Source organism: Anomaloglossus baeobatrachus, chromosome 4 (assembly GCF_048569485.1).
Source record: "Anomaloglossus baeobatrachus isolate aAnoBae1 chromosome 4, aAnoBae1.hap1, whole genome shotgun sequence".
Classification (NCBI taxonomy): domain Eukaryota; kingdom Metazoa; phylum Chordata; class Amphibia; order Anura; family Aromobatidae; genus Anomaloglossus; species Anomaloglossus baeobatrachus.
In genome coordinates, this window is record NC_134356.1 from 558696087 (window position 1) to 558708615 (window position 12529).

Consider the following 12529-nt stretch of genomic DNA (forward strand, 5'->3'; position numbering starts at 1 on the left):
TGCTTTGTTAAGTGCCTGCTGACTGCGTCCCCTTGATTTTAAAGATGGCACCGGGTTTTTGTGTGTGCCTGTCACCCCTAAGATTCACAGATGGCACCAGCCCCCTTTTGCCGACTCCACTCCTCTGTTAAGCGCTGGCTATGTAGATGTAAAAAGCAGCCAGTACATAGTACATAGTTGGCGCCAGCTCAGGAGCGAGGGCCATTTTGGATTTTATGTTTCAGCGCACATCTCTACACTGCTGTTTTATAGAAACTTACAAGCAATGAACATAGAAGGACTGGCTCTCCATAGAGTGCAAAGCTGATTCTTCTATGTACTGACCTCATGGAAAACACAAAATTATGTGGTGGTGGGCTGCTATTGGCCAGTGGGCCTGGAGTCTGACACCCCTGCTGTAGAGGATCATCAGAAATGAGCCAGAGCACAAATAAAGCAAATCACCCTCCAAATAGATTACACTAGATCTGTAGAATATGTGAATACACATACATGCACCACAAGGAGGTATTGCAGTTTGCCTCTGTCCACACCTGCGTTTTGCAATTCCTTTTCTATGTCACATTGAATTCATGTGAAGGACGGATCCATTACATACAGCACTGGAAGGATCCCATATATTACTATATACCCATCTTGTTTATGTTATGGTGTCAATCACTTTGCTTAAAAAAAACAAACAAAAAAAAGCACAGCAGAATTCACCATAAAACGGACAGAGTATCAGTTTCAAAACACAGGTGTGAACAGAGCCTTTGTGCTATTCATTGGCGGTATCAGACGTGACAACACCTGCCCACCCAGCTCCCCATGCGGAAGTGAACATATCCAGAATGCCCCTTAAACAACAGCATGGTCTACCTTACATTCCAGAGGTGAAAATGCTGAAATTAAGCTATGATATGGCAAAGAGGACGTAAAGTTTTGTTGTCTTTTTTTACAAAAAGCAATATAGTAGAGATTCTAAAGGGAAGCAAAGCATAAATGCATCCTCTGCTCTATTTCCCATTAAAAGTGCATGTAAAAAGACTGAACTGTGTGGCCGGCTTGATATGCTGAAATATGGAATGCGAGTGGGAAATGCCAAAATCATGCGTTATATAAGCAGTACATTTGTATAATCTTGCAGAAAAAAATGCAATGAAGATTAAGCATTACTGAAGGTTTCTTATGTATAGTTGGCGCCCCCAGAGGGCAATACATTGTATAAAGAACAGGTCCAACACCTCCAAGCACAGCAGCTGCGGAACAAACATTTGTGCCCCCGTCCCCCCCGCACACAATGTACGAATACTATTAAAGCCATGAAGAGATCATACTAGAAGAAATTCCTAGATAAACCACAAACTCTCTCATCTGACCTGTCCAAGACTATGACATTTTCTGCATCAAATTTGGACCTATGGGCAAAATAACGCATGCCTTTTTGGTGCATTTTTGTGCCATGCATTTTTCTTAATGAAGTCAATGGGTGGAAAGACTAAAACAACGCAGGCAAAAACGTACCAAGAATTGACATGCTGCAGATTATTTTCTGCACCAAATCTGCAAGAAATAAAAAAAAAAAAAAAAAAAAAAAGAAGCCACATGCGCACAGCACTTCACTTCAATGGTCATTGATTATGGCATAAAGATGGACATGTAGATTGTCAAAATCAGCATAAAAAAAAGCATCAAAAACGCACCATGCACACAGCATAAAAGGTGCATAGCTTTTCAGTACAGAGTTATTAGGTTTTAAGTACATAATACTGGATAACCCCCTTAATACATATAATGCAGCTAGACTGCAGAAAGCCCATTGTAACAGCTGGAAATGAAGATAAATAGGGGCGACATACAGCATATCTGGGCAATTATCTGGCTTCTCCAGGAGACCTCCTTCCATGACGAAGCGGAGAACCTGCTCATTGGACATGCCGTGGTATGGCTGTTCAGCCAGTGTAGCTATCTCCCATAGCACTACACCAAACGACCTACAGATATGGAAGAGGAAGAAAAGAAAGGTTACATAAAAAGAAATGTCCCAATGCTAGTCCTTACTCCGATTTTTGTTTTGTTTGTTTTTTTTCCCACCATTGATTTCATGATTTCTCATTAACACAAGCTACAAAAAATAAACACGCAATCAATGCTACTAATTACCAGACATCAGAGTGAGTGGTGAAGACTCCATCCTTGAGAGACTCTGGGGACATCCAGCGCACGGGAAGGAGACCTTTTCCTCCTTTTCGATAATAATCTGTCTCATAAATGTCTCGGGTCATGCCAAAATCTGGAGCAAAAAATATAATGATTAAAGTGAACAAATATATCTTAGGGATCTTTTGGTTGTAACAGAAATACTGAGCAGAAATAACAATATGGCTCCATTCTAGAGGGCTTCGAAGTATTTGGTAGTGATCGTCTGTGTCCAAGCAATTTCTAATAGAGACATAACTAGAGGGGGGAGGGGTGCCGTTGGGCCACTTCTGCCATGAGGCACAATTAGCATCTCACCGTATGTGGTGGTCTGCAATGTCCCCTAGTGGTGGCATTTTGCCACTCTCTAAGGGTGGGATCTGGCCATTCTCTGAACCGATTGTTAAACCAACAGCCAGTTTGGTGAACCTGTACAACACGTATCCCACGTATTTGGCATTCAATTGTACGCTTTCAGCCAGCACTTTATGGGTCGAGGTCATGTGCACCCAGCAATCATGCTGCTCAAGTCATTTTTGGCTACAGACAAGGCAGAGACAGTGGGAAGATAAGTGCTCCGAGGATCCAAAGAAGCAAGGACGTTTCACTGGAAGGGAATGTGTGAGGGTGTGGGGAGTTTAGGCAGTAGTGTTAGAGGAATAGTACGGGTTGGAAAGATGGAAGGGTCACTATATGGACTGAGCACTGGGGGGGGTGTATTGGGAGGAGGACATAGTGTGAGGGAACAATAAGAAGAGGGGGGTTCATTGTGAAATGGAGGCAGAGTTGGGAGGGGGCACTGAAGAGTGGGACAGTGTAGCAGTTATAGCTAGGAGCTTACAGCGTGATGGCTATAGCTAAACAAATGAATAAATGAGGACAGCGTTGTGGATATAGTTAAGGGTGGACAGCATGGTGGTTATAGTTTAGAGGGGGGATGGTGTGAAGCAATATTTTATTGGAGAGGACAATGTGGAGGCCATGCATCATAAGAGGGACATCCTGTGCAGAGAGCGCAGTGAAGGGCAATTATTCATTCAGGGGAATAGCATGGGCAGATATTTGTATTTAGCAATATTCTAATGACTTATATTTAAGGGCCCCATATCGAGAGCTGCTGCAAAAGACTGGAGAAGAGGGAAGTCTGCAGAGGCGAGATGTGGATATTATATATCAGTGCACAGTTTCTTTGTGGACAGACTGCAGAGATCATATCAATTACAGCTGCAGCCAATCACTGGACTCAGCGGTAATGTTGAGGTAGTCAACCCAAAATAAGGCCAAGCCTAGTGATTAGGTGAAGTGCTCATGTGAGCTGTTGTCATAAGGTCAACACCGCAGCATGTCAACAAAGACCAGAGCAACAATGCAGAGGCAGCGCTTCATCTGCAGAGGAAGGAGAAGTAGAACAGAGTTTTTAAGTCTAAAGTATAAACAAAAGAATCTTGTAAATCTGTTCATATGAAGTTTTTCAACTCTGGTTACCATATACTGTATGTCAGAACGGATTGGTTAAATGAGTTTTTCAGACAACAGCAAATGTCCGGCAAGAACTGTAGCATGCCAGGTCTAACTGTATAATATACTGTCAGGATTCAGCGATCATCACATGACCACTCATGCAATTTTCATGCTTATAGTCATGTGCCAAACAGCTAATCTTCCTGCTTCTCCTGAGGAAGAAAGGGCTGCAGTTATTGCATCTGAGCAGTCACCAAACAACTATGCAAACCACAGCCAGAGCTTAGAAGTGGCAGCAGCATCTTGGACTGAGCCCCGGCGTGCACCTCCACGCTGCAATTCACGGGCGAAAGCAAAGCTCTGACAGTCATACCCATACAAATGTCACTGGCCACTGGAGCTATGCTAGACGCAAACTTCCTGTTTCAGGACATCCACACATGTTATAATGCATAGACTGGCTCAGACACGGGCTTTTGATTTGACACAATTAATGGGCATGTGCAAAGGTCACTGAACAGAGGGAGCACCTACATGATATTGTGTTATCAGCTGTGTATGGAGGGGTTACCTTGTAATTCTGCCTCTGATGGCAATGTGCCTGCTGAAAACGCAATCTACAAACACGCTGCAATGCACTGTATGCTCTGACTAGTTACTATTATAGCCAGCGTTAAAGGGGTATTCCCATCTCCAAGATCCTATCCCAATATGTAACAGGTTTGATTATATTAGCCAATATCTCCAATTAGAAATGTAGTTTAGTTCCCCTGATTCACTGTCGCTCACCTCATGTACAGGGCATTGTAGGACCTTAGGTATTCATGGTTAGAACCCACTAGCAACTGTCACTATATATGTGATCATAACCATGGACACCTCAGGTCCTGCAATGCCCTGCACATAGGGTAAGCGATGCAGTGAATCAGAAGAACTATACTACATTTCTAATTGGAGGGATTTGCTAATATTATTATTACACCTGTTACATATTAGGATAGGATCTTGGAGATGGGAATAACCCTTTAACGTTGGCTAAGTGACAATGAATCAGAAGAACTATACTACATTTCTAGTTAGAGGTATTATATTTCCTATTATTACTACTACACCTACTACATATTAGGATAGAATCTTAGAGATGGGAATACCCCTTTAACTTTCTTAGTGACTGGACCAGACAGGCTAGCCTTGACTCTTCAATGTTCATACGTTACCTTTTGGCATCCGTGATCTTGTTGCGCTACCAGGAATCACATTTATTAGGTACAAACCCCCTGTAAACCAGTAATACCCCACAAGCCTTGCTGTTTAGCCTTCACAATCTGGCCCGTGTACAAGTCACACAGATCCCCACGAGTGGACATTTTTTTTTTCCAAGAACTGATGTTTCACTGGCTCCCAAATATATTCACCTTGATAGGTGCCATGACACCAAGATACTCAATGTTATTCACTACATGTGTCAGTGGTTTGATGTCATGGCTGATGGTGCACATATATCAATCTTATAAAACCACATACAGTACAAGTATCTCTGTCTAGCACTACATGTGTTTGAGCAACATGGTGATCCAGATTTACCTCCGATTTTGACTGTGAAATCTTCTGCCACCATACAGTTTCTGGCTGCGAGGTCTCTGTGAACAAATTTATTTGCATTGAGATACGCCATCCCATCTGCAATCTCTCCTGCCATCTGAATCATCTTCTTCAATGAAGGGGGAGGCTGCCCAGGGTTACTCTGAAAAGAGATCCAAGAGATGGTCAGGTGTAATGTTATGTGCAGACATAGTGATCGGGTCTGCACATAACGCTTTAGGAAATAGTCAAGACTAATTCCATGATGACTTCCCCATGATTAAGCAATAGCGAAACTGTCGTTGGGGGTCATTCCTTTGTATTCCTTCATCTGAGACTGCACTCAGCACTTTAGATAGGTATGTGTTGATTTTTGGAATACTTGGCATTCCTTTTTGGAATCTGTGTGCCACTTTGGTTTGATTCTTTGCCCGGCATAGCCTCCTGGCACCCGGAAACAGGATTCCTATTACAGCCAGTACATATACATACCTGTCCTATATGAATTGATATCTGGTGACTTGTTATTAGCTTATTGTGCTGCTCCACAATTGTGTCCACCACATCCTTGAATTTTTATATGCACATTCTTGTAATTTGTATGATAATTTTCGGAACTACTTTTTTCTACTTACTTAATAAAAAAAAATTATTCTTAATGTATTAAAAAAAACAAAAACAAAAAAAAACAAAAACAAACACTTTTCTCCTTGTTTTTGCTATTACCCCTGAGTGGACTCATGAAGTGCCCTCATTTTGGGTAACACTCGTTACCTTTCTGGCCATCTATTTCCATTATGTGCCGTATGGAGTTCTGTTTGTTAATAGTGATCGGGTCTGTGGACACAACACACACAACGCTTTAGGAAATAGTCAAGACTAATAGAAACTTAATTGACTGTCAATGATGAGCAGAAGAAAAGTAAAGAGATGCGAGCGACAAGACGCAAATATGCCTCCCGACTTTTGGAAGTTAACCATTTTCTGACACCCATAAACGCCTAAAACACAGTGCCAGCGACAGCATCCATCCGATCTATTATACTTGGCTCCAGATATATGGCCTTAGACCGTAATAGTAATAAGGCTTGAAGCATTGTTGAAATGGAGGGAAGCTCATAAATCCACATGCGTACTTTTCAAGGTAAAAGTCAGGGCACATAATGTTCTCGCCTGTCTGCCTCCACCAAGTATCACTGTGGAAACACAGTATGCTGGGAGCTAAGCTGGACAGATCTGCTTATTATATTGGTACCGCTCCCCCTCAATCTTAAAGTAGAACCCTGGGCGTATTCCATACAGATCCCCATGTACCTATACATGCATGCTCATACATAAACAGGAGAATTCAGAGCAGAGTTCTTATCTAATCCGTTATACATAATAAACGCCCTAAACCTGATGAAACATAATAAGCAGAAAGAAGTCAGCAGGAGGCAATATAATAATTACTACAGCCATATTCACACAGCTCTGTTTTACAGCAGCCTGTGCTCTGAACGTATAACATAGGAATTTAGAGCTCTGGTGATGGCGGGGTCACAAACAAATTACAGTTCTTGGAATTTAGAAGGGGCTCTATAGGGCACTGGAATGCAGATAGGCGGCTTCAGTCCTGCTAATATGGCCCTGTAACCTTCCCATAATGGTACCTGGCACTGGGATGATTTATTGTCTGGGAATAGGTGACAAAGGAATGTGGAGAATGAGCTGGGGGTTAGCGCTAAATGAGCCAAGTCCTATATATACAGGTTAGAAGAACCAACAACGGGACTTGAGGGGGTTTCCAGACCTATTTAATGCATATCAAATCAAACTTCAAGGGTAAATATATAGTCAGCTTTGCTGAGCATATTGGTCTCAGTCTCCTCTTCAGGCTCAAATTGCTTATTTCCCAATCACTCAGACAATGTAATATAAAACCAGCTCCCCCATCAGTCTGCTTTTTGGAGTATACAAGAAAACCCATGAAAACACAAAGCGAACCTACAAACGGGCTGCACATGCTGACCGGGGTCAAAACCTGTAGGCTCCGCTGCGAACCACAGATTGTTGTATGTATGTATAAAAATACACACAATGTGGATTAAAGAATTGGAACAAACTACAATAATTATATCAGTCCTATTCCCATGAGTGTATAACCTTCTTTACTAAAGAAGGGCTCGTTTAAAGAACTCCTCGATACCAGCGCCATCCTGTAATAGGACGGCACTATCGTAGCAAGTCAGTTCATGATATTTCTTACCTCCAATATATTCCACAATCAACCTTGAGTGATATTAATAAAATGAGGAAGATTTTAGGAACTAAAGCAACTCAGCCACAAACTGGCAGCCTAGAAAGTAAAAGAGCGTAGTCGCCAAGTGCGCAGCGTAAAAGTCACCAACGCTCTGCTGACTCAGTAAGTGCAGAGATTCAAACCTCCTCTAGCACTAACATCTGCAACAAGCTATGTGCTAGGAACCTCATGGGTTTCCAAGGGCCAAGCAGTTATATGCAGCCTAACATCACCAAGCACAATGTGAAGTGTCAGATGGAGTGGTATAAAGCAGTCGCTGAACTCTGGAGCAGCAGAAAAGGGTTCTGTGGACTTCTGTGGAATTCTGGAACAAGATGCCATGCGGAGTGTTTCTCGTGTTTAGGAGTCTTGCACAAGACCATAATTTACAGAATTACAGAGCCATAATAAAGCACTTCTTGACGTTTATGTTCATTATCCCTCTTTACAAATCCGATTCCATGTGACGGTATACATTTTTTTCAGACATGTTGCACGTACAGAGAATTCTGTATGAACTCTGCCATGTTAAGAAGCCCTAAAATCTACAAAGCATGCCAATATAAAACATTACAGTCGCGGTCACTGTAATTGACTCATCTCTGGCCTTCTACTGACCTCTGCGTCCGGTCTTAAAGATCTCAAATAACTTTTGAGGTCTCCTCGAGTCATTAATTCCATGATGACGAGGGTTGGTTGACCTTGAGAAACGACACCTAACAAACGTACCTAATAAAAAAAAATACAAGTAGCAAAGTATAAGTAATTAGTGCGGTTTGGCAGATCACATGATATACAGAAAAGATGGCGTCCACTTACCACATGGTGACAATTAAATTCCTTCATCACCGAAGCCTCATTTAGGAACTCTATCCTTTCCCGCATACTGGCTGCCTCGTTCACAGTTTTTATCGCCACTCTGGTTTCGGCTTCATCTTTCACCACACCTTTAGCAATACCTTCATAGACCATTCCAAACGATCCCTGTCCCAGCTCGCGGTTCATCGTTATCTTCTCCCGCGGCACCTCCCACTCATCGGGCACATACACTGATGGCAGAAACCACCATAGTAAGTCATAAATCAGTGGACACAGGAGAGGATTATATCTTAAAAACAGTTCGGCAGGAAATATATGGTAGTGTGACCAAAGATCACTACATCCTACTGCTAATCACAGCAGAGTGAAAGAGAATGGGGTCACAAAAATGGAACCCACAAAGTCCGATAAAGTCACCAGAACTGGTTGACTATACAGCAATTCCCTTGTCGCGGTTCTGGTACTATGTTGGATGTACCGTGACCCTGTGCTGTGATATAGAATAGGTCATCAACGTTAGATCGGCTGGTGTCCAACACCCCGCACCCCTGCTGATCAGCCATTACAGGTGCATGCGGCAGCAGCAGACAGTCCAAAATGGTACAAAGCTGCTCAGTCTTCTGATAGTGACCATGGCTGGGTACTGCACATCCACCTCAGCATTAAGAACAGATCGGCATGGGTGCGGGGTGTCAGACCCTGGCCGATGTGAGATTGATGACCCATCCTAAGGATAAGCCATCAATCTAAAAAGTAGCGGACAACCCCTTTAAATTGTTCATGTAAAAAAAAACATATGGATGGACAAAATGGACGTAAAAAACGGACACATGGATGGCATACGGATGAAAACTCTGCTTTTTTTTCTGGATGTAAAACGGACAAGTTTTCATACACTTGTGTGAACCCGGCCTTATGCTTGAGGCAAGTAAAGATGGAAAGCGCAAAATAGAATTGGATATGGACGCCACAAATGACCCGACAAGGAATGTGGATCCATAGGTAGACGGCAATCTAACCACAGACTATCTACAGACTGCAGGTATAGCATGGCCTCTGTGGTTAGCATGGCTGATCTGCATCTCTGGGGTCCTGACCTTGCACAACATTCACATTGATTATGTACGTACTCGCTATGTCTTCGAGCCCTCGAGATTGCTCACAGAATATAAAGAAACATACAGCAGCTGTAATGGGGCATCTGTAAACCTGTGTATGTGTGCATATCAGTGAAGATTAGATTGCAAGCACAGCTAAGCAATATGATGCTGCCATCATAAGCAACAAAAAGAAATTATTACTAGGTGGCAGATCTACTTTAAGCGTGTGAGCCAATGTAAAAAGTACCGTTTTCACCATACAAGACGTCTGGAGTCAAAAGGAAGCTGTGGCAATAATACATTTGCTTTCTGGGAAGAGGCGGAAGGATACAAAGTGCCAATTCTGACCCTTCCAAACCCAGAAGATTTAAGGGGATATGACAGAGGGAGGAGAGTAAATTCTTTAACGGATTAAAGTGCCCTGGGGCTTAGAGAAACCAAAAACCCAGGTGGAAAGTAATTATGGGATAAGGAGGAAAAAAACATTTTTAGAATACATTTTGTGGATAATTAATATACACGCAGACTGCTTCAGGGCCTGGTACATCTGCTGTGACGTCTGGCTAGAAAAACAGCCCCAACCCTGCAGAAGAAGGGCGGCTCTAACAATGCTGTGAATGTGTATGCCTCCACACGGCTGCATCCGGATGCTTCATTATTTGGCCTCCTCTGCTGATGTGTCAGAGCAGAAGATCCACACAACAAAAGCGAGACAGCCGCACATTAGGCTTCAAATAATGTATATAAAACATAGGAGCTAGTCATTATGAGACTTACTAAGAGGAAGATTGGTCTAATGGAAGTTTAGTAGATGAGAACAAGGGGAGTAGCACCAAAAATGTGGGCCCTAAAGTGAGTAAAAGCTATCTAGAATTGGCTATAGTTTCTTTTAAAGGGAATTTGTCAGCAGATTTTTGCTATGTAATCTGAGATCCTGATACCAGTTATGTGTCACTTACTAGGCTCTGTGTTTTTTTTTTTTTTTTTTTATAAAAATCAGTGATTAAATCAGCAAATGATCACTACATGACTGTGTCTTGTGCCTCCCAGCCCCACTACTGGTTAGCAGCTGTCAATCAGCGGTGTGGGCGGGTTATACAGAGCTCAGCATTCTGAGCACCGCTACAACTGCAGCAGGGAAAATTGATTGTATGAAATGGATTGCCTGCAGACCAGCAAGTGACATCATTGGAATCAGGGTCTCTGCCCCTATATTATGTTGCTCTCAGATCAGGTAGTTTAGCAGAACATTTTATTCAAGAGGCTTGCCACATTTAGCCCTGAGAGAGGGTCGCGAGCCACATTCAGCCCTGAGAGAGGGTCGCGAGCCACATTCAGCCCTGAGAGAGGGTCGCGAGCCACATTTAGCCCTGAGAGAGGGTCGCGAGCCACATTCAGCCCTGAGAGAGGGTCTCGAGCCACATTTAGCCCTGAGAGAGGGTCGGGAGCCACATTTAGCCCTGAGAGAGGGTCGCGAGCCACATTCAGCCCTGAGAGAGGGTCGCGAGCCACATTCAGCCCTGAGAGAGGGTCGCGAGCCACATTCAGCCCCTAGAGGAGGGTCGCAAGCCACATTCAGCCCCTAGAGGGGGGTCGCAAGCCACATTCAGCCCCTAGAGGGGGGTCACAACCCATATTCAGCCCTCAGAGACGGTCGCGAGCCATATCCAGCTCCCACCCCCCTCACAGTAGTGACACCCGAAAGTCCTATTTAATGATATAATGACAGCCAATGCCTTTCCACAGAAATCACGATGAGGCAGTATACAGAGATCTAGGGGTTCCTTCTTTACCCCCATCCAGATCTGCTCTTTTCTGTTTTGCTTCTCACAAAAGTCACAATCTAAAGACGCTCTTCATAGCTAAATTGCTAGGCGTAGTGTTAAGGCACCAAGGAGGCAGAAAGCCATGAACCACATATCATGGGCCCCCAAGCCACATGTGGCTCCTGAGCTACAGGTTGGGGAACCCTGCTGTAAAGCATGCCACCTTTTAAAGAACATAAAAATAAGCGCTAAATAAAAAGTGCCATATATCTGGAACAGTATGGCGAACTTATGAAAAAATAAATATAATACTTAGGAGCAGTAGGAAAATGACATGAGCAAAACTGGACACTTGACTTGGTGACAGGTCCTCTAACTTTCTTGATTACTGGGTGAAGCAATGCAAATGTAGATGAATCAAGTCAATGACCTGGTTAATAATCCATTTAGAATTCATAGGCAGGCAAGACTTAGAGGGAACCAGTCACCAGATTTGAGGCCTATAAGCTGTGGCCACCACCAGTGGGCTCTAATATACAGCATTTTAACCAGCACTTTATAATACTCACCTAGGGGGTCGCTACGGTGCAGACCGGTCAAATAGGTGGCGCTGTTCTATACGACTGGAGCCTCCTCTTTCAGCCATCTTGGGGTGCCTCCTCCTGAAACCGGTGTGCATGACACGTCCTATGTTATACACACTCACCGGCACTGAGGTCCTGCGCAGGCGCACTTTGATCTGCCCTGCTCAGGGCAGATCAAAAGTATTGTAGTGTGCCTGCGCAGGACCTCAATAGTGGCCTGTGTGCATCACGTAGGACGCGTCATGCACGCCAGCTTGAGGAGAAGGAGGCCCAAGATGGCCAAAAGAGGCGGCGCCGGTCCCGGAGAACACCGCTACCCATTTGACAAGTCTGTACCGGAGCGACCCCCTAGGTGAGTATTATAAAGTGTTTTTTTTATGTTCTGCACAGCGGCCTGGGCTCTTATATAGAGCATGTTAGAATGCTGTATATAAAAGAGCCCATTAGTGGTGGCCACAGCTTATAGGCCCCAAATCTAGTGACTGGTTCCCTTTAAAAAATAACAGCATCGGGGCCCTACATCTGCTGGCCATTAGGCTGCTTCTTGGATTATGCAGTGGGTGGTTCACCTGTTAGGACACAACGAGTGTCCTGGGACAAGTAGGAATCCATTGTTAAGCATTTGTAATAGATCCTTTATTTATTGGCTATTAGGCACATGCATTGTGGCCATGACACCGGCACAAAACAGGTATAGAGTATTCTAGGTGAAGGGCTGAGGTCGTGACCTGTGACATCCAGCACATATTGCGGTTT

General features: G+C 43.7%; 1 protein-coding gene across 2 annotated transcripts in view; it reads right to left on the minus strand.

The window, feature by feature from the left end:
• The window catches only part of IGF1R (insulin like growth factor 1 receptor), a 209270-nt gene that overhangs the window by 18888 nt on the left and 177853 nt on the right, over positions 1-12529 (minus strand). For both annotated transcript variants that reach the window (XM_075345987.1, XM_075345986.1), the window contains exons 16-20: positions 8324-8553; positions 8123-8233; positions 5227-5386; positions 2146-2275; positions 1842-1976 (exon numbers count right to left, since the gene is read on the minus strand). In XM_075345987.1, coding sequence (XP_075202102.1) covers positions 1842-1976; positions 2146-2275; positions 5227-5386; positions 8123-8233; positions 8324-8553 — 766 coding nt within the window. The remainder of the gene's footprint in view (positions 1-1841; positions 1977-2145; positions 2276-5226; positions 5387-8122; positions 8234-8323; positions 8554-12529) is intronic.